Source organism: Numida meleagris, chromosome 1 (genome assembly GCF_002078875.1).
Source record: "Numida meleagris isolate 19003 breed g44 Domestic line chromosome 1, NumMel1.0, whole genome shotgun sequence".
In the NCBI taxonomy this organism is placed as follows: Eukaryota; Metazoa; Chordata; class Aves; order Galliformes; family Numididae; genus Numida; species Numida meleagris.
Genome location: NC_034409.1, coordinates 136,625,205 through 136,647,828, shown reverse-complemented (window position 1 = coordinate 136,647,828; position 22,624 = coordinate 136,625,205). Strand labels below are relative to the sequence as shown.

The 22,624-nt window shown below is 37.9% G+C and overlaps 1 protein-coding gene across 2 annotated transcripts in view; it reads left to right on the top strand.

Annotated features, from left to right (window-relative positions):
- The window catches only part of COL4A1 (collagen type IV alpha 1 chain), a 111,402-nt gene that overhangs the window by 71,494 nt on the left and 17,284 nt on the right, over positions 1–22,624 (top strand). For both annotated transcript variants that reach the window (XM_021415186.1, XM_021415177.1), the window contains exons 18-41: positions 47–88; positions 954–1,047; positions 1,600–1,635; positions 2,687–2,851; positions 5,075–5,170; positions 6,058–6,141; positions 6,834–6,904; positions 9,509–9,697; positions 10,507–10,675; positions 11,038–11,130; positions 11,229–11,333; positions 12,658–12,755; positions 13,026–13,176; positions 13,504–13,617; positions 14,026–14,193; positions 14,732–14,821; positions 15,414–15,566; positions 17,236–17,334; positions 17,427–17,516; positions 18,422–18,561; positions 19,457–19,583; positions 19,689–19,769; positions 20,507–20,605; positions 21,115–21,165. In XM_021415186.1, the coding sequence (XP_021270861.1) occupies positions 47–88; positions 954–1,047; positions 1,600–1,635; positions 2,687–2,851; positions 5,075–5,170; positions 6,058–6,141; positions 6,834–6,904; positions 9,509–9,697; positions 10,507–10,675; positions 11,038–11,130; positions 11,229–11,333; positions 12,658–12,755; positions 13,026–13,176; positions 13,504–13,617; positions 14,026–14,193; positions 14,732–14,821; positions 15,414–15,566; positions 17,236–17,334; positions 17,427–17,516; positions 18,422–18,561; positions 19,457–19,583; positions 19,689–19,769; positions 20,507–20,605; positions 21,115–21,165 (2,605 nt within the window). The remainder of the gene's footprint in view (positions 1–46; positions 89–953; positions 1,048–1,599; positions 1,636–2,686; positions 2,852–5,074; positions 5,171–6,057; positions 6,142–6,833; positions 6,905–9,508; positions 9,698–10,506; positions 10,676–11,037; positions 11,131–11,228; positions 11,334–12,657; positions 12,756–13,025; positions 13,177–13,503; positions 13,618–14,025; positions 14,194–14,731; positions 14,822–15,413; positions 15,567–17,235; positions 17,335–17,426; positions 17,517–18,421; positions 18,562–19,456; positions 19,584–19,688; positions 19,770–20,506; positions 20,606–21,114; positions 21,166–22,624) is intronic.

The following is a 22,624-nucleotide window of genomic DNA, read 5'->3' as shown; positions in this document are numbered from 1 at the left end:
AGAAGGTCTGATCTGGATTTAAAACTTAATTTGTATTTTGATCTAGGGTGAAAAAGGTGATCAAGGTCCTCAAGGGCCTCCAGGAAGAGTAAGTAAAATAAACTTTTTTATTTTAAAATTAACTGAAGATGTATATTTTAAGAAAGTTAAAGCACTCAAACATTCAGAAAAAAAAGAGAGACGATGCATATTCTGATCTCATTCAAATCAGTTATGTCCTCATTTTTTCTCAATGGAAACAAAAGTTGGAAGCCTTATTTTTAAGTATGTTTGAGAATTGGGAAAGGAGCTCTCAAAGCATATGAATTCTGAATGTTTTTGAATACAGAACTGTTAGGCATTGTTAATCCATACAAACTATCCAAAAGAGAGTTCCAAGGAATATAAATCAGCTTTGTAATCTACATTTTTTTTATATGACAAATAAAAAATGGGACTAGTCAGCAGCAGGTATATAATTGATATTGCTGCTTTCCCAACAAGTGAGAAAATTCCCAACATCTGATGATTTGTATTGAAAGAAGGTGCATGCTTCTTGAGTATTGTATTGTAGATATAAATATGCTGTATGTATAACTCAAATTAACAGCAGAAATTGCCAGAATAGAGTATTTTAAGATGAAAAGTAATACTAACCTAATGGATCAGTGCTTAGAACATGCTGAAATTTCTTTACATCATCTTCATTCAGAAAGGTGCTATCAAGATCTCTACTTAACCTTACTACTGATACAAAGGAACTTTGCTAGAGTAGGAAATCCTTGTTTTCTCAGCAGCTACAACATGCTCACAACAGTTGTTACCTACCACTGAGATTGGCAGTATGACCAAAACTTCTCAAAGCTGTAATCACAAAACAAAGTGGCTTCTCTACCATGAGGTTGGAATGGATGAGATAAAACTGGACTACAGTTGCGTGTTTCTAGTGTCCTTATCTTTGTCTTGTGATTTAGATTATAGATACTGTACCAATGGATGCTTTTGGTGAAAAAGGAGACCCTGGAGTTTCAGGTTTGCCTGGACTGAAAGGTCAAAAAGGTGAAAAAGGTACGTATTCTGTCTTGTCTTTTTGATTGAGTTATGCTTTTGCTTTTCATGTTAAAGGACATTAAAACCCCACTGTCTGCAAGTTCAGGGGCTCTATATAAAGGCAGAATGTTCCAGTTATTTATCTATTTTCTTTCCAAGCTATTGCGTTTTGTCATAGTTTGTGGCATGCTTCTTCTCGACATAACCTCTTCCAAACTGTTAATCAAATGCAGTCTTAAAATGTGATCTGGGTTTATGGAGGTTAAATAAGCCCGTGAGATTATTTAACAAGTACAGGAATCAATGCAAGCACAAAGATTGCTTTAAAAGATTTTAATCTTAAAATTGATTTGCATAATTTGCAATATTCCTCAATAGACAGGGAAAATCAAGCATTCTCATTTTTCTATGCAACCTTTTCACTAAATGTTTTGTTTGGAGACATCTGTGGGTTACTTGACTCAACCTTTGATTCAGAGAATATTTGCTTATGATATAATATGTGCTAGAAATTCACTTGTGTTGGCATTGCTGACTTGATTGCCTAATTGTAAACGTGTCTTTTTAAAGGTTTCCCTGGTGCACAAGGAATCCCAGGAATTCCAGGTATGAATGTATGGCCACTGATTTGTTCACTTTTTTCCTTTGTCCTTCTTGAGTGGAGAGTCCTGAAAGGTGGTCTCCTCAGCTGCCTCCAGCCTGATTTGCACGGTGCCCAGGTCATGGCCTCTCTGAGGGCCTAATCCTACCCTAGATTTTTTCTTTAGGTTGCTTTTCTGGTATCTCTGATGTGATACAGCCTTGCTCTTTTTGTAGGGCTCTGATAACTCGTAGTAGTGAGCTAAGTATGAAACAATTGTGAAACAGGGTTGGATAGTTGCCAGGATTTCTCACCGTTTAGGGAGGAGATACTATATACCGTAAGCTGTTGTAATCCCTAAAGAAGAATGGTGGCTCTTCGTCTGTCATTACCCTTTTGGAATTAAGATTTACATTAATATAGATTTATATATCTTTCTGCATCGCAGCAGAAGGCTAAAAATAGTTTAGCAATCAAGTCTAATGATCAGTTGTTAACAAAAATAACTCATTAATGTAGAAAGACCTGCGTGTCTGTACAAATAGCTAGAAGGAGATCTTGATGAGCTTTATTCTATCTGTTTAGCTGCTTGTCTATGTTGGCTGCTCTTTACTTATTATTCCTACAAGCAGTTCTGGTTTTAGCATGCCTGAAAATCTGCTAGCCTCGTTGAATATTTATTTACTGAAGTTCTTAGATATGCTGTCCATTTCTAGATGTGTTTAAGATTTGAGTTGTTATGAGATAAGGAAGAATAGAATGGTTTCTAAATGCAATAGCTAAATGAACTCCTTTGTCACCACTTTTTCTCAGCCATCAAAAATTGTTTAAAATAAATCTCAGAAAGTCACTTTTTTCAGTGTTTGCTCAAGGACTTAATGGAAGGGAGTTACTGTGAGCTGTAGAGAGCGTATGCCCTCAATTTTGTATAAATCACCTATTGTAAAAGTATAGTGCCACTTTATTTTGCACTTGGATTTTCCCATTTCTCTCTGAAACTCAATGGAAGCTAATATGTTGATAATGTTATTCTTTTTACTTGCAACTTTTTTCACCTCTATTTTACTCTGTCCAAAGGTCGACCAGTTCCAGATATGGTGGGATCACCTGGTGTCCCTGGCCAGAGAGGTGTAAAGGGTGAGAAGGGTTCTCCGGGGTTCCCTATACCTGGACCTCCTGGAAGAGATGGTTTCCCAGGCCCTCCTGGGTTGCCCGGCCCACCAGGTCCTCCAGGTGTAACAGGTAAGTAAAGCGCTCAGTTGCTTTTCACTATGAAGTCTCAATAATGCACACTGCACGTTCATGAAAATGGAGACAAGATTATAAAAGCTATAATCAGGATGCATTTACATCTTGGAAGAAGTATATATGAGTCATTAATGGATCAAGAAAAAAAATAGCAGCTACCAATACTGTTCTTAGCATAAAAGATGCTGTTCAGTATCTCAGTTTACAAGTCTGCAGTACCAGTATATCTAGCACAGACTGAACACATATAAGAACTTCGGACTGAAGTACACCATCTTTTTAATTTCTTAGAACTTTTCATTGTGAAATGAAATTATCTTACAAGAGAATGAGGTTAACACTTACCTTAGTGCTAGTAATGATGGGACAAATACATACAAATAGGATTTGTAGTAATAATAACAGCATATTATATAGTTATGTGTAATTAGCTTCTGATAAAGCATTTTTAAAGGGGAAGATAAAGTATTTGACTAAACTAGATATTGCACAAGATGTCCATTTTGATGGTACTTCTCTGTCAACATCAAACATGTAATTTAAACAAAGAAGGATGTATGTTATGGTTACTTGTTATGCAGAGTTATATTAATAGTGTATTTAGTAAATACTAGATTTAGATGTTTCCAGTTTCTTCCTAGTTTTGTGTTTTATGATTCTATTAGTGTATTTGTCATGAATATACTTTCTGTGAGCCCTAGGCCATCTGTGCCTTTAAACAGTATTGCAAACAAATTGTTTCCACGGGAAACTTTAGTATTTAATCATATTATTTTTTTTGGTTCCTCACATTATTCATTTGGACTTTGTATTGTGTAATTGTAAGTTGAGCTGTTTGATGTTATTGTTAACAAAAGAACAATAATATAAAAATGACTAAGACAGAGGATAATAGAAAATACAAAATATTAGAAGTAATATTCTACTTTTCTATACAGTTTTAGGTAAATGCTTAAAATCAACTTGTCTTATCTATTTTGTTAGGCTTTAAATCTTAACCTAAGAATTACCTTTTTTTATGTACACAATGAGAGGAAAAATTGTGTTTTACTTACAGTTTTCCAGCAGATTACAAAATATCTACAGATGACAGGGGTCAGGTGAAACTTTAATCAGCTTGTGCAGATGGCATGTTTATTTTATGCAGCCTCTGATTCCTTTGTGTAACATCCTATAGATTTTATTAAAAAATTGAAGAGCACATAGTACTTTCTGTAGTTGTGATTTTGTTAAGTTTTTTAAAGGTTAAATAGGAAATCGAAGACAATATCCCCATTACAGTAGCTTTAGCTGTCTTCCATTGAAAGAAACATTATTCTCCATGGAATTCCTAAACCAAAAGTGTGCCAATGAACCAGCACAAAATGTAACCCTTAATGTAGGGAATTAAATAGCAAACTTTCACCTTGTCCATTAAATTAATAAGAACAATTCCCATTTTTTTTATTGAACATATTTCTCTCATTGCTTAATTTTGCTCCTTCCCGAGACACTTCTTTAGCTTTCTTCAGATGCATAATGGGAAAAAAATAATTTATTCTTTGCATTTAACTGTTGTTTGCCAAACTTCACTTCAACTTTTTGACTACTGACTTTGGCCAAATGATGTCAGTTTGTATTAGGTCAGAACCTATGTCATAACATCAAACAGAAAAAAGCTCAATTTGTGTTCCTGTGTTTTTTGCTAAGTCTTATCATTTGTTACCAATTTCAATTCCTAGTATACTTAGTTTCTCATTTTCAGAAAGATTTTTCATTGTAAAGAAGTTAAACAGATGTTAACAATGTGCTCTTGACCTAGAAAGTTTTCTATATTTCTAGGTTAGGTATAGAATCATTACATAACAAAATTCTTCAGAACATCAACATTCTCCATTTCTTTCAAGGTTAAAAGAGTAATTTTTTCATCCAAAGCATTTCTCTTATCCAAAGCTTACAATAAAAGTACCTTTTCTGTGAAGGTTATTTTTGACCCCATTATGGCACAGCCATCTTTTATTTCGGAAGTTCTAGGGGTTTCTTGAGTGGTCTGTCTGGAATCAGAAGAAAGAATCCCAGTTAAATTTTTTCAGATTAGAAGACAGAAATAGAAAAATGAAGGGCTATCCTGATTTATGACCACTCGCAGATACATTCAACTGAGACATTCATAAATGCAGCCCTACAGAAGAAACTTGCGTTTGCTAAACAATAGTCTCTATTGCATTTCAATTGCAGATGGAATTGATCAATGTCAGCAGGGGCAACCTGGTGCACCAGGTATACCTGGACCTCCAGGGCAACACGGATTTCCAGGAGAGATGGGAGAGAAAGGTAATATTATTTAAAGTGAAAGTACAATTGCTTCCTATTGCTTTGTATGCTGTGGCTTGGATATGTCAAGGTGTTGATCGAGTCAACTTGATCCAGGGAAACAATACTAAATATTAGTTACTGAAACAGTTCATGAATATGCACAGTGCTTGATGGGTCTCTGGTGAGTAAAAGAAAGATACTGTCTATTGAGTTGATTGACACAAACTTCACTTATATTACATTTAGCCTACACATTGCTAGGAAGAACAAAAAGTTGAGTGTAGACTCATAAAGTACAAATTGAGCTGTTCGTGGAAATTTAAGGTATGACTTCTGAGATGAAGAATTTGAGAAGGGAAGATGAGTTGGCAAAGGAAATGGTTTATGAATCATTACCTTGGCTATAATTGAATCTAAAATTGCTACACTTGTAAGTTCACCTGTCAACTATGTGTTTTAGCAGTATCAACTAAATGGACATGTACAAAAAATGAGCTACACTCATTTACATAACGGTTCCTAATTTCATTCTACGGACTTCTTTTCTAAAACTGCAAAATTGCAGTGGCTGTAGAGTTTTTTTCTTTTTCCACTTTAAACTTTTCCTGTCTTCTATAGCTGGTGTCTATTTCTCTTCAGTCTGGTTCCTTCTAACTCTCCCATTAAATATTATCTGTAGGATAATACGTAAGCTGATTTTCATTTTATTCCTTCAAAAGTTTTAAAGGCTTTTGAATACCAGTTTACTGATAAATTCTCTTCGAAGTGTATAGTTAGAAATAACACATTTATTTTTATTCTTTCAACATGCAGTGTATTAAATTGATGTTTGCCACTGGATTCTGCCTGCTGCAGCTGCCTTAAATCTTGTCATTGTTATTCATTTCCTTTTTTTTTTTTTTCAGGTGAAAAAGGTGAAACTTGTGCCTTGTGTGATAAAGTAGGACCTCCTGGACTTCCAGGACCGCAAGGTCTACCAGGTCCAGCAGGTAAAAAAACATTAACTACCTGAGAATTAACTGCCAAAGCTAAAATCTGAAAGTGCAGTGTATACTGTATGATTAATTATCTTTTCTCCCGTTAGTCAAATTGCTTGCAAAACTAATGGGAAAAAGAAAAAAACAAAACAGAATATTCTTATCTTCGGCCTGATTCTTAATTCCCACTGAAATTGACAAGAGCTACCAAGAAAGCAGAAGCTGGCCACAGTGGCTCATCTTTGCAAACTGTGATCCAACTTGTGAAAGTGAAAAATGTGGGAAGCATTTGCTCTATGCACTCAGGCTTGGCAGTAGCTCATACATAACGTTCCCAATCCTAGCATCAAGTTGTGTGGCCTAAAAGAAATGCGTTGTTTGCTACCATATCAGAGAAGTGCCACATGTAAACAGTGATAATGTACTTAGAATTTGTTCCAATGATTGTGAAGAAAAACAAATGTTTTATGTAGTTTCAAGATTGCAAAGTTTGCTTGATAGGTCAGATGACCCATCAACTTCTGAGCTTGTGGATGCAGACACGTGAAACTCATTAGCACATGAACATAGACAACTTCACTGACTTTAGCAGAGTTACATTTGTTAATTAGACACTTTGTGAAGAATCACGAAGACTTTACATACAATGAGCTGTTCGTAAAAGAATGTAATAAATGGAATTATGTTTTTCTGTCTCTGATAAGGTTTTCCGGGACAGTCGGGTCTCAAGGGCGACAGAGGCTTACCTGGACTTGATGGCCTTCCGGGTGTACCTGTAAGTAACGCCTTAGCAAATGCTATCTGTATATTTCCTATTACATGATCAAAAATATTCAGTGTTTATGTGATAGTCCTGTTTAAAAACAGACCATCACAGTGATACAAAAAAATGAAGGAACTGGATATACCTAGCAAAATAAACAAAGAAGCAGTGTTGTCTAGCTTTGAGAAGGAAAAACACTTGTCAGAAATGGGTTGTATTTTTTTGCTTACCCATCAGATAAACTCAGCAGTGGAGCTGGGTAAAAAGTAGGATTTCACTTGAAGTAGATGCAGGTCTGCCCTGACCTTCCCTTGTAGCTGTGTATCTATCCAGTAACTCTTTGCTGTTGTGCGCATAATATATTGAGGGAGTGCCATGTAGTGTAGTGTAAGCAGTTAGTCAGTGCATGCAGAAGACTTTAACAGTTTGCGTGTTCTCTGTGCCATGTATTCTATGAAATCTTGTTAATGAGATCACTTGAAAATTTTGTTGATGCAGCGTGACAAAGCTCTCAGTGAGTAAGGCTGGATATCAGAATCAGAACAGCTCTAATAATAGCACATGCCTAAAATGGCAGCACAAATCACTCTTAGATGAGCAATGTACTAGCGAATAAGATTTGATCTTGTCAGAATTCACTTGAATGTCCCTGCATACACTTTGGTATGCTGTGAAGAGCCACTTTGGCGTACATGCTCCTCTAGCATAAGTTAGATTTTGACACCATTCCTAATGTAAGTAGACTGAGTTTGCCAGAGTCTTTGCAGACTATCTTTTTCCCCCCTAAAGCTCTTTCCTTCTTCTATTTGAGTATTTTTGGCAACATATGAGCAGCTTCACAGTGACTTTCATGTGCGCTAACTTTAACACGCACTGGAATTAACCAAGCTTCCTCTCTATCACTAGTGGTGGGAGATATAGACCTTCAGAAGATAAACCAAACCTCATATACAAATTCCTTGCTCAAGCAATGTTTCTTGTTCTTAAGTATGAATAAATTCTACATACCTGTATTTAGATAACAACAGTTAGCTGCATGGATTCCATTCTCTGTTTCTACCATGATAAACAGGATGGAAGTGGTTGTTCTAGTGGTTGGCAACCCTGCACTCAGCAGGTCCTTTTCAACCGAGGCCATTCTATGATTCTATGATTCTGTGAAATACTCAGAGACTGAATTTACTATAATATAAATAGGCCCATGAAAGAAAGAGTTGAGAAAAATAAAAGGGGCAAAATATGCAAGAGACAAACAATAAAAGACACCCTAGTATATTTAAGCCTTTTTTATGTCTTGTGTTTGTTCTCAGCGTATATTTGCCATATCTTTACATTTTCCTTTTCTTGCCTCTTAAGTTCCGTGTATGTCTTTCATCAGGAAAGGACTGGCTACATTTCTGAATGCCTTTGAGCTTGTTTTGGTCTACAAAATTCAGCCAGGTGGTGATCCTGTGTACATTTTGTCTTGGAAAAACTATTACATAGAGGCCAGCTCACACTGTTCAAATTCATGGCAGAGCATCAGTGTCTGATTCTGGAACCACCAAACCTAATGGAAAGATTATCTTTGACTTTGTTCTAGTTCAGGTTGAAGTGGAAGGTACACATAAGACATAAGCAGTGGACATTGCTCATAAAGTCTGGGCTAGTTCCAGAACCCTAGCTCCGTTTCACTTGAAAACAGAATGTTCCAATGAAAAAAGTGCATACAAGTCCTAGACAATACATAGTGAAAGACTGGAATTCTGGAAATTGTACAGGTGTATTGTTATATAGATAATTTTTTCCCTGGAGAGCTTGCAAAACTTCTTCTGAACATGTGCATAGTATTCTACGCCCCAGCAGACTGTGGATGTACAGGATCAGTGAATGTTGGTAATCACGTGAAATGTGTATTTTCATCAGTTAAGTGTCATAAATAAACATAAAGAGCTTTCAGTCTTCAGTTAGTTAGTCTAAGCTCCTGTGCAAATAACACTTGAATTTTATATAAAACAATGATCTTAACATACGATGTATGCATTTCAGAAATGTAATAGTTGATTTAGAGCTTTCTCAAAGAAGCAAAATCAAGTAGACAGTTTAAATGTGCAAGTACTACTTCTGATAGTATTGTAAATTATCTTAAGGATAGAGATACCTTTGTTTGATTTTTGTCATACAAGTAGGATCCATGGCATTACAAACTATGAATTTGACTGTTGGGGCAGACACATTAGCTCTGACAAAACCTTTTTAAAAATCCTAGATTATCTTGATATTGCATTAATAGATGTAACTGAAATGCAGTGGATACTATATTGAAAATTCAGAATAGACCTTAGGTACCAAAACCTGCAAATCTTTTGTAAATAGTGTGTGTTTATATTCACCATCTAAAGTGCTATACCTGTGTTGTGCTATAATGACAACATAGTCAAGACAGGAAGATTTGCACAAATTCCTTATTTACACTCTTGTATCCTAGAAAATATTCTCATTTGACCTCCTTGGTTGAAAACCAAATTGTTTATTTGATTTGTATCTACTCCTTAATTTCTGAAGATTTGTTTTCCTTTTTTGTCAGTTGAAGAGTTGATAGGGCAACTGATGACATCTGAATTTATGAAATTTCAGGGGCCCCCAGGTGCTCCAGGACTTATTGGCCTCCCTGGGGCAAAAGGAGAACCAGGAGATTTTACTTATTCCGTCCAGAAAGGTGAGAAGGGAGATCCTGGTTTCCCAGGACAACCAGGTATTCCTGGAAGAGAAGGAACACCAGGAAAAGACGGATTGCCAGGTCCTCAAGGTCCAAAAGGAGCATCGGTGTGTGTGTTTCTTTATGTTTACACACTGTCCTGCAGCATGTTTATTTATTTTTGCATCCTGTCCTATATATATTTTATGTTTATTGGCCTCATGCTTTGTTCCACGTCTTGTCTTTAAGTTGAGTAGTTCATTCCTCCTCAAAAGATTCTGGTTTCCCTGGAGCTGGTAAAGATTAGTGCCCTTCAACAACAGAGTATTTCAGAGTTTGATTTTGACCTCTGTCTGAACATGTCATGCAAATACATGATCCAGCTCAGACATACTCAGATTATTTGACTTCCTGCTTTCCAGACTACAGAACAAGATTACTTCCCCCACAAAGTTGTGGGTGTAAGCAGTATTTTTGTTCCTTTCCCCCTTTCTCATAGCTTTATAATGACAACTAGTGGGGATGATTTCACTCATATCTTGGATAATATTGAAGGAATGCACTTGTCCAAGTAGAGATCATTAGTACAAGATTCAGCTCTGTTCTAGCATACTTATCTTTTGTGGAAACTAATATTTCAAAGTCTTTCCCTGCTACAGAGTTGGTATGGATGTGGATCTGTATTTACAGCTCAGATTTGTTCTAAGATCCACAACTAGGAAAGTAGTCTAATCAATCAATTTACCTGCATTGCACACTAGGTGTGATTTCCATGTGCTGGTCTACATGGAACCCAGTTCTATTTGTGTTCAGTGATAAAGAATTGACCTTCTTTGGTGTTACAGATAAGTACACTGTGCTATATTCACACAGATAGAAGAATGTATTCTATCTTGCCAGTTAGGCAAGACCTACATTTATACTTTCCAAAAATTAGGGTACAGCTGGCTTGAAAGGAGAACGTGGTCCCCCTGGGCAACCTGGATTCCCTGGAGTACGTGGTGAAAGAGGTTTACCTGGCCCTCCTGGGATAGGCACTGCAGGGTTACCCGGTGACAAAGGAGACAGAGGTTTTGCTGGAACCCCAGGTTTACCAGGTCTTCCAGGTAATGCTATAGTATGTTCTTTTAAAAAATTTTTAAATGTAAAAAAAAAGTCTTTTAATTGAGCATCAACTAAAATTTAAGATGGAAAAAAAGCCTAATTTAGACCAATGGAACAGTGTTTTCTTTCAGCAGCTCACTTGCATGTATTTGAGGTCAGTTTTCTTTTTTTTTCAGTTAAGTGAAACAGGATGGCTTAAGTTCATTCTAAACCTAATTCATTGTAGTTTTCTATTAACTTTTTATAATAAACTTGATAAAATGTTGGTTATAATGGCACGGAGAGACTAACACTGCTGGCTAGGTGAATTAAACTCTATTTTGTTTAATCTGTTCCCATACTTAGTACATCTTTACATTCATAGGTGCAAAGGGTGAAGCAGGACGAACTGTACCACTCCCTGGACCTCCTGGGGCAGATGGCCTTCCTGGACCACCTGGTTTCCCTGGACCCCAAGGTGCTGCATACTTTTAATCTTTGTCTGATTATCATAATGATTTTGTTTCCCAGAAGCAAACATTTGTATTCATATTTTTCTTGTTTATACTTGTGAAGGTGACAAAGGGAATCCTGGGCTTCCAGGGAGACCTGGCCTACCAGGAGAAAAAGGTGCTGTTGGGCAGCCAGGTATAGGGTTCCCTGGACCTCCAGGACCCAAAGGTAAGACAAAGTTATCTATCTGTGATCTGACAGAGCTGGTGTAATTGCAGTGTGGATGGCAGACTGCACTGTCATCCAGCCATGGCTGCATGGAGGGATTTGGGAGGTGTAGCAGAAGAACTTCCCCTGTAAAAGTCCAGAAGAACCACAATAAGGATATTTTCAAGGCATACCTGTACCTGCTTTGTGCCGTTATGTAGTGCAGATACAAGCAGTGTCAACACTACTGCCAGAACAGAAAGTGATACAGTGCATATTACATTGAAGCAACTGTGGTTCCTGAGAGATGAGATGGCCTTTCTGAAAGATGAGTCACAGCTTAGGTTGGTTAAAAAAACACATGTTGACATAACTATGACTTTTTTGGACAAGAGCGAGGAAGTCCGTTGTGTGCCAGGTGGATGTGAGTGACTTGGTCGAAATACAGGCATATCCAGCATAAAGTTCGGTTTCTCTGAATGGCTATTGTCAGGGTATGCGCATAGCAAGGAGTCTAAATTCTCATTTTGGATTTTCCAGAAATGTATGTTATAATGCTGCTGCTACTCATTCTGGACTAGATGACTGATCTCTCAATAGACGTTTCGACTCCTAGACTCTTTTGTCTTCATTATTATTCCATTTACTGAGATTCCCCACACAACAAACTGGGAGGGTCAGAAAGACTTATAGAAAAGAAAAGGCAGATCTACCTGTGAAGACCTCTAGTTCATCCAAAACTGCTGTGACACTAAACAGAAGAGTTACATAGCATCTAGAAAAGGATTGCTGTATGCTCTTCAGTGCCAGAGAGAGAGAAATGATATGTAAAAGACTCTTCTTTCAAATACTCTTCCTTCAATGCAGCTCCACCCCATGACTTTCCCAGGGTTTGGCTTAAAGGCTGAATTTTGTATTCCCTGAGATCTTTGCCTAGGAAAAGAACTTCATTTCAATTTACTGAATGTGTGCTGGTATTGAGCAAGCACTATCTTTACGTGAGCTGCAGAATACTGTCTGTATTCCTTCTGTCATTCAGAAGGCACAGTCCATGGGCCAGCTGTGGTGTAGAAACGTGTGACCCACAGAGATATGTATAGGACATGTTAGGCTACATATACTGTTCAAAAGGTGTTGACTCCAAGATGGCTTCTGTTGTGCATCCCTCAGTCTTATGTCCTACATATTGAGGGACTGTTCTGGTTACAAAGAAGCAAAATTGCTTCTGACAGGTTCTTGGTGATACCAGGCAGAATGTGAGTAGTTCAGCTAGAGGTATGAAGAAACAGCAGGGGATGCTTACAGGGACAGATAGAAATGATGTGAGCTTTCTTTTGTTTTGTAGGTTTCCCAGGTCAGCCTGGCTCACCTGGTCTGCCGGGGACTCCTGGAACCCCTGGCCTGGATGGTTTTCCAGGTGCACCAGGTTTACAAGGTCAAAAAGTAGGTGCCTGCTGCTGATGCTGTTTTTGGTGACTGTTCATGTGAATAGGAATCTACTTTTTATTGGAAAAAACAAAACAAAACAACTTGGCCAAACTGTCCTGTATCTTGTGTTTCTTCTCACTGTACAGGCAAAAGAAGAAAGTAGATGAATGCTTGATGTTAACTCTGAATGGCTTGTATTTATTCCCTGAAGTCATGTGTAGTGTTATTTTTCTGAGTCTTGGTTTTGATGTATCAATTCCCAATCTGTTGTGTTTCTATGACTAGGGTGAACCCGGAGTGGGTCTCCCTGGCCCTAAAGGATTACCAGGCATCCCAGGCCCAGCTGGCACCCCTGGAGAAAAGGGAAATCCAGGGCTGCCTGGCTTACGAGGTGAACAAGGATTCCCGGGTATACCTGGACAACAAGGATTCAGAGGTAATATTGTCAGAAAAATAAAGTTACAGTTCTGCATTTCTATTTCTTTTCTATAGTTACTCCAGTGTAGAAGCAGCAAAAAGCCTGTTCACCACTTAAATCCTACTGGTTTCTCAAGGTGTTTTCATTTTTCCTTTCTCTCTCCTCCTTTTCACCTACCATAACTGCTAGCAAATGGCAAACACCAAAGTGCAACCCTTTCCCTGAGCCCGGGTAGGAGGTATTAGAGGCTGAAATGAAGTTTTGTTGGCCAAATGGTTTCTAAGCACCTGTCTAGCATCTTTGGCAAACGAGATCTCAAGGACTCTGGTCTCTGTCTCCCCACAGGAGATCCAGGCCTCCCAGGACAACAAGGCTTACCAGGCCCCCAGGGCTCACCAGGAGTGGGCCCGCAGGGATTGCCAGGGCCCTCTGGACAGCCAGGACCCGAGGGGCCACCAGGTGAGAGAAAAATGCTCCCATGTTGATGATTGGAACTGGATTTTTTTTGCATAAATCAATGTTGATGTACACAAAAGCATTGCTCATGAACTGCTTTGCAGTATAAGATCTGTGGTGGGGCCATGGGGACCATGGCAGCAGACCTCGTCCATCTGCTCTGTAAAGCAGGCGCAAGGGCTGAGAAAATGCCTGTCATTTTGTTCAGTCTCCTCATGTTACTGTAGCTAATATGTACAGGATTGAGGCTGCAGACCGGAAATGAGGAGTATTTCTGTTCTTTTGACGTAAATAGAGAAACTGTCTTTGAGTCTTCATTCATTAATTTCTGAGGATGTTCTTGGGTATGCTTGTTAACTGTGTTCCCTGTTTTCTTCTAAAAGCTAATCCCATGTCATCTGTTTTTTGTAGGATTTCCTGGAATAAAAGGAGAAAGGGGCTTCCCTGGTCTCCCAGGTCGAGATATGCCAGGACCAAAAGGGGATAAAGGTAGCCAGGGCCAGCCTGGAGTACCAGGGTCTGTGGGGTTACCTGGCCTGCCAGGTCCACAAGGATCTGTTGGACTGAAAGGATCAGCAGGTAAACATACTTACCTCTGGGAAATTAATCTACCTTGGAAACTGGTGTCTTTGACAGCTGTTTTATTAAGTCCTGTTAGCATACCCCTTCACTCAATTATGAACTGATCCATCAAAGAACCTGAGCTTGGGTAAAACATACGGGCTGCTATCAACAAAGCATCTCCATAGATGTGTAGCTTTAACCTCATACTGAAGTCTTTTGTTGGATGAAATACAGCTATCTGCTTTAACCTATGGTAATGGAAGATGATTATTCAGTGATAGAACGTGGTTTTAATAATGCCTTTGTTAATGACAGCATTGTTTTACTGTAGTTGGAAGTTTTAAGAATCTGTCAAAAACCTATTACAGACTCTGTTTTATTCTGGTTTTTGTAACGCTACTTTACTGTTGTTTTCTCTATCAGGCTATTTTAGATTAGATCTGCAGCATTTTTCCTTAAGTAGAGCAATCTCTAATATAATTGGGAGTAAACCATTCCACTTCTCATATTTCTTGCTTTATTTCTGTTATTCACTCTTTCATTTTGGTTTCAGGAGCCAAAGGAGAAATGGGAGTTATGGGAACTCCTGGATTGCCAGGGACTCCTGGACCAGTTGGAGATCGAGGGTTGCCTGGTGAAAAAGGTAGGACAGAGATTTTCTCAAAATTTCGTAGAATATTTTAAAATAAACTTTTTTTCCCAACTGAGGACAAGTCTGGAAATAACCACATACAGGGAATCTGCTTGGCCTAAGGAATGTTTTATGTCAAGTAATATCTCTGTAAGTTAGAAATGGGGTAATCTAGAAATCCTAGGAGCAGTCATGTATTTGGGCAAGACTTTGGTCTGTTCTTCAACAACGTAAGGGTTGGCTAGGTAAGAGCGTGCTATAGGTATTACTCCCAGAAAAATGCTGTGTTTTAAGTTTTAAATAGCCAGCAGGAGGGACTTAATTCAGTTCTTCAATCTGTACCCTATTTTTAAATTCTTATCCTTCTATTCATGTTGTTTTGAGAGGCTTTAAAACTAATGGCTGTGAAGTAGGAAAAGGATACCACTTTTCTTCAGTAGAGATATTGTGAAGTCCTTATATAAAAAAAAATCTGCATATGAGATAAAAGAAGTGTTCCAGAGCATGTTTGTAGCCTGTGCTCAAGATTTGAATAAATAATTGTTCTTGTCTACTAAATATCTCTGCAGTTTTATACTCCACTATAACATTCTGTGCTTTACAGGTAGCCAAGGTTTGAAAGGTGTGGTTGGACCACAGGGTGATCCAGGTGTCAAAGGGGATAAAGGTGAAGCTGGTCTTCCGGGAATACCTGGAAGCATGGACACCCTGGACATGGTTAGTCTCAAAGGCCAAAAGGGAGATCCCGGAGAAAAAGGTAACTTCTGTCTCTAACTAGTTAAAGCTAGAGCAGCAGCACTTTGAGTTCACTTGTATCTTAGCTTTAGATACCAGGTTTTATAATAAGATTTAAGAATTTCACACAGCAAATGCAAATATTTGTCCAGCATCCTCAACTCCATAGAAATAAAGAACAATCACAGAAAGGATTTTGGTTGGATGGAAGGAACTAGAAACTAGAGCTTGCTAAAAGAGTAAAGCATGTCTTTTATGTAAATAATGGAAACAACGTTGCTATAAAGACCACCTGATAACAACCTGAGGACAGGAAGGGAGCTATGGAGATAATGTAGTCTTCCATTTCCTTCAACCAGATATTTAAAACTTTCATGATGTTTTCTGAAATAATTACAGTTCTTCTTACCCTGTCTGAATTCTTCCCAACTTGGCTGCATCCTTGTTGCTGTGCACTGTGCTGAAACAACTGAAATAATTCAACTCAGGCCCTGCTAGAATTAAATTTACCTTATTTGAAACGGTTACTGACTTGGTTTGTGATTAGCTATAATCCTTAATCTTTTTCTCCTTGACTGCTGCTTATGCAATTTTATATGCTTTTGGGATACTCCTTGCCAAAAATGTGGTGTATTGCACTTTTTGAATTTCGTGATCATGATTTCTAATCTGTTCTCCAACTCTTCAAAACCTTTTCACTGCTCATCTTGTCTTCTATTCACGCCTATCCGGTGTGATGAAATCTGCAGATTACACTAATAAATTTTCTGATGGGCACAGGATGGAGCTCTTGAGACTCCTTTCCAGGCTGGCAGCGAATAACTATGCTTTGTTATATTTAAGCTATGGGTACAGGAGAGTTTTCGAGTTTCCCAGTGTAGCTATCTGTTCTCTCCATGTCTGGCTACTCATTAAAGTGAGACCTGGGCTCTTGTGTCCTGGTTGGGACTCAGAGAAACATAGGATGTGGACAGGCAATGCCTCACAGCTTGAACAGCCTAGTGTCAGAGGCTGCAAGGAAGTGCAGGGGCAAGCGTGGAGTGCATCAGCCTCTAAACTGAGATGCAGCTTCTGACAGTGCTTTTGTGTTTGGTGAGGCTCTTAGCCTGTAACAATTTCACCTGGATATTCTGATCTTGGTATATTTCGTGGTGTGAAAAGCTTTAAAACAAGTCTGCATAGGTTGTTTTTCATTACTTTCTTTTCTGCTATTTCTCTGTAGGTTGACTAGTTGATAGTTTTATTTCCTTTCCAGAAATCAATATCAGACACAGTGGTTACGTGTATATAAAGAAACTTTGTAAAGTAAAAGGTGTTTTAACATTAGACAGAACTAGGGAAGCAGGACATTTCTACCTGCGAACTGATTGCTCACATGTACCTGCTTATACTGCAGAACAGTCAAATCAAATATTTTTTTTTAATACCTGATACTGTCTGGCACATCAAAAATAACTCATTAATCTAACTCTCTCAACAATTTGCAGCCTTCTCTCAACACTGGTTTGACTGGAGGGTTGGGTTCTAGTCAGCTGTGACTCTACTGTAGAATGTACATGATGCTCGAATTCAGCCATTCCCTTGATCAGCAGAAAGAAGCAACAGTGATAAAAATTAACTAGGTGGACCATTATATGGCATGTCAGTAAATCTTGATAAAAATCATCTGTGTTTGTTTTCTTGATGTCTAGGGGACCTTGGGCCAACAGGAGAAAAAGGGTTACGTGGGGAGTATGGAGAACCAGGAATTCCAGGAAGGGATGGTGAACCTGGTACTCCAGGACAACCAGGTATGTCTGAAGCTAGCAACAGAGAGATTGTTAAATAAGGTACTTTAAACCACATTAACTAATGGAACTCTTAATTCCTCTGCTCTCCTTAGGACCAAAAGGTGATCAGGGTCCACCAGGGTTCCCAGGAGATCCAGGAATTCCAGGACAAAAAGGATCAGTTGGTGAAATGGGTTTGCCAGGTACTGATTGCTAAGAATTTTTATTTTTTTTCCTAAAGTTAATCTGAAGCATTATGAGAAGCTTATATAGAGTGTTAATTGCTGTGGATCTACTGAATGATGAAAGTATTTGCAGTGCCTGAACTGTAGGCTTTGGAGATGTTGCTTTTTCAGTCCTCTTCTTGGTAGACAAATAATTCTCATTCAATGGCTTCTTAAGTTTCTATGTGTAAGTCCTCTAACTGGATATAAAATGGTACTTTGTGTACCAAAAAGAAGGGACGTATGGAGTATTTATGTTTTTGTTGCAGGTGGGCAGTTTTTCAAGTGGTATCTTTCTATCTCTCTCTCTGTCTCTGCTAGCATGTGAACTGCTTTAGGCTTCTTGTGTATTTTCCTCCTTCTAAAAAGTTTGGTGAGTTCCAATGTACTGAATATTATTTACAAACTGTAGTGCTTTGGGGTTGTTGTTGTGGAGGAGATTGGTAAAAAACAAAATGAAAAAAAACCTATATCTCAACAAAGAAAGTTTATCTCCATTCAGATGGCCTTCTGCCTGTCTAGGAAATCAAAGAAGACTGAAATGGTGGAGGGGGGACAGAAAAATCTGCTACAGCGGAGTCTCTTTGTCAATGTTGTCCTGTTAGACATTAATCAAATCAACATAAACTTTATTCAAACCATATTATTATCAAAACGTCTGTTTTCTACTAATCCAAGATTATAACCTTCTCTTATCAAGAGTTTATCTTCCCATAAAAAGTCCCCTCATGGTGATGGATCTCAGAATTGAACTTACTAGCTGTTACAATGAGAGATATTGTTTTTCTAGCTCTAGGTAGTTAAGGCAATGCTGAAAAATCCTTGTCAACACTGCTAAGGTGTTGCTAGCTCTGATACACACATTTTTCCTTTTCTCTTGCTAGGAACGCCTGGAGAAAAGGGTCTGCCTGGAATACCAGGTTCACCAGGCACACCAGGGTTCCCAGGGCAAAAAGGTGAAAAAGGAGACAAAGGAGCAGCAGGTTTTCCTGGAATTGGCTTTCCAGGATCTCCTGGTGAGAAGGTATTTATTTATACCCTTAAGGATTTAATTGTTTTGTCTCTGCTGACTACCTCATTTAAAAAGAAGCCTTTGGCCTTTAAGCTGATTTGTTGTATTTTCTATTATGCTCATTTAAATACCTGATGAAAAACTTGAATATACGCACAGACTTATATACATCTGTTTGGTGGGACCACTACTTCCAGTGTTTTCATTTATTCTGTCTCTCCAGAATAGGCTAAATCTACATTGCTAGAAATTTGGAGGAGGGAAAGAACTTTTAAAATCACAGAGGAAATAAATTTTAAAAAGGCATCTTACAAACAGGTCAAATAGGCATACTGAAATATTGTTTCTGTACTTTTACAAGGATATTGGGAAGCTGGAAAAAACTGTAAAATGCTCAGATATTACTGAAAAGAGGACTGTATTACTACAGTCTGTAAAGTTAATTTCACTTGTAATAGTATTCTGATAGGATTCTCATTTGTTTCACCTTGCTTTTTCTAGTTATGCAATGACAGTAATCCAGAATTTATAAGTAAAAATTGTAAAAATAAAACTTACTAATCTGGCAGTAAATTTACTGAAGTCTTAAAAAAGATTTTTTTTTAAGATGATTAAGTGTAATCAGTAAGTTATGAGGCTAATTTGGAAAAGCCTTTGTAAAATCCATCACAAAAATGCACAGAAGACTGCTCTTTTTCATATGCAGTTATTAAGCAATTGCTAAAAAGTCAGTTTCTGACAGTGGAATTTAATGCTAAATTTAATCTTAAATTACTTTGTTTCTGAATGGAAAAAGAGAGAAATCCTTTTAAAATCCTATTGATAAGAGCGAGTGATGTCTACCACTGCAAGGAGAAAATGTTGTTTCAGAATAAATGTGTGATTTTTATAATGCTGCTACTTTTAGGGAGAACCAGGAAGAACTGGTAGTCCGGGTTTGTCTGGAGACAAAGGTGAAAAGGGCAGTGCAGGAATTCCAGGAATGCCAGGTGCTCCAGGTCCCAAAGGATCCCCTGGCATGGCAGGATTTCCAGGCAAGTGTTCATGCTTTAATAAAACAGAAATTGCAGGGAAACAAAAATTTTCAATCTTAGAACAAATATCCAGCATATGAACCCATGTCTTCTTGCTTTCTTTAGGGAGCCCGGGTCTCCATGGAGCAAAGGGTGAAAAAGGACTTCCTGGCTTAAGTGGCATCCCAGGTTTAAAAGGAGAACCAGGTAGAGAAGACATATGAAACACCAAATGCTCCTTAAAGTATTGTTCATCTTCAAGCAGTAGCTAAAAGTAATACTGTGGCCTTCTACGTTCATTCTGGCTCAGATATTTCCTGTTGTATTTGTTCATTTCATGAAGGAAAAAACACAGTGCTGTTTCCAAGGTAAATCTGAGTCAGTGTAGAATAGGGCTGTTTGCACTGTTTGTGGAAGGGATTTTACAACAAGATTTTCCCACAAGACTGGTTATCGTTATAGTCATTAGTTATGTTGGTTTTGAGTGCATTTAAAAACAATAAAGTTGACATGGGCCCAAACCTAAATCGCCACATTGAGCATCATTATGAAGATTAAGAGAATAAAGTAATCCCATTGTTGTCAGGAGTATAACAACATTTTGGAACTTGGAGCCTGCTGTTCTTAGTTTACTGACTGCAGGATACATCACCTCATTGAACATGGGCCGTGCTATTCACAAGTCTTTGCAGCAGTTCCTACTCTCAAACCTCTCTGAGATACACTGTAATTAACTGTGTGGAACTCAATAATAGTTGATCTTTGACTTGCACTGACTTAACTCAGAAGCAACTTCAGAGAAAAGTTGCACTTCAGTCATCATGTGTTATCTCTGATCTTTGTGGGAGCAGAAGAATAAGTTAATATTTTATTTAGAGAAGAAAAGTATGTAAAAACAGGTCTGATGATTCATAGGTGAAATGAAAATGGCAATGATTTTTCAGGTGAACCTGGTGTTCCTGGTCCTGCTGGTTCCATTGGTCAGAAGGGTGAGCCAGGCTATGATGGGATTCCAGGCACAGCTGGTGCAAAGGGTGAACAAGGTACTGTAACTGTCATGCTATGTTTATGTGGTACAAAAATGAGCAAACTGGCTAAACAAGAGTAGCTAGGAGAAGAATGTGCTGGTTTCAAGATTCTTTGTCCTTAACCTGGAACCGAAAAAAATGAAATTTGTACTGCAAACTACTGACTATCATCCCTCTATAAAGCTGATGATACAGATGAGCAGCTGTGTTTAATTGATGTGATCGTGAACAATTTTTTTTTTTCACAAAAGCTAGCAGTACTTTAAAAAATATGTTTTGGAATTAGTTTCCCTTTGTGAGTTAGCTGGGAAATAATGAATCGTCTTTCCTTGGAGTAGAATTTTCAGTCAGAGAGGACCCATTGCGCTAGACGCACTACCGTCACGTAACAAAGATGGTCTATACCCTGAAGAACTTTTGTATGAAGTATTAATTTAGATTTTATGTTTGCTGAATAAAGTTCATTACAGCTTAAGAGTAAGTGCTGTCCTATCTTCTCATTTCCTGCTGCCTCTGTATTCCAGGTGTTCCAGGTAGAGGACTTCCAGGATTTCCAGGTGCAAAGGGAGATAAAGGTAAAACACTTTTTTAAGCAAGCAGCCAACTTCCCTCCCAACTTACTCTAGACATAATTCTGTCATTCAGACATACTTGCTACTTCATTATTTTACATGCTATACCTTTTCAGAACAGGCAGAAACTCAGAGGCTCAAATACTAATTTCTGTTACAGTGGCAGCATCTTGGACATGAGTTAGATATGCCCTAAAATAGGTAATTACTCGTAGTGTGGAATTTACTGCAAGCTGTGCTGTGATGAGGTAATATAAATAACTCCTGTATTTGTGTGCTGTGTTTTTTATTCCAAGTATTTTTGTTTTCCTACTAATTTTGTAAGAATTGAGGTCTAGTGAGAATCTTCGCACTGGACAGCTTAAGATAAAAGTTTGCGGCCGAGGTACCACAGACATTTTTTTAACTTGAGTCTGTTGTGCGGCCTTGGTACAATCATATTCATTGCTAAAACAGGTATTCTCTGTAGCTGAGTAGAGCATGTCTAAACTACGCGCAGGAACATGGTGCAGAGGTGCTAAAAATGTCAGAAACCAAATGAGATCTTACTGAAAACTGTTATTATCTCAACTCAAGACATACCCCCTTGAGTATAGGCACATAGTTACCACAATTTGAAGACCACTTCTGGTCTTCACAAAATGTGTCAGTACCTTGTGCTGTGAGATTGGCTTGATTGGCTTGAGTCAGTACTTGTTCAAAGTGTCTGTATGCACCATGTTCCACTTACAAAATAAGTATGTCCTAGAAACTAGACTGCAATAGATACAGTACTGAAGATATATCAAACTGTTGCTGATTAAAAAGTATACAATTAAAGGATTTTCAATTTTAAAAGGACAGAAAATAAAAAAAAATCAGCTAGTTTCCATCTATAAAATTTACATGACACGACAGATTTGGGAAAATTCACATAGCTTAAAATATCACTGTCTTGCATCATTCATGCTGTAAGTACAGGATACTTGTGTGAACAGTCGATAGTGATGAACCATCACTTTAGAACATTATATTTACCATCTCAGAGTAATTAACAGTCACTCTGATTGCCCTTGTATTAGAGAATGATTTTAATAAGCAAATATTCTATTCACAGCTCAGTAAGGCATGTAAGATGCTAGATTATAAAACCACTTTTCCCATCCCACCCATTTTGTGCATTTTGCCAACACAGCTCATTTAAAAATACCTAGTCTTAGAGAAAATAGAAATCCAACTGACATCATTTGTGTTCCAAAAGTACTGTAGTTCCAAAAAGGAAGTCCCTCTTCTGTTGAGGCAAGGAACTGGGGAAAGTCTTTATACATTTTATTTCTCTTATTATTATACTTTATACTAGCTATTCTATATCTTTTTCTTCAATCATGATCTAAAATTCAACTAAATTGCAAATATTTAGTATTTGTACAATCCTGAAAGTAAGTACTGAGTTTTTAAATCTCGATCATAGTAAGCATATTCC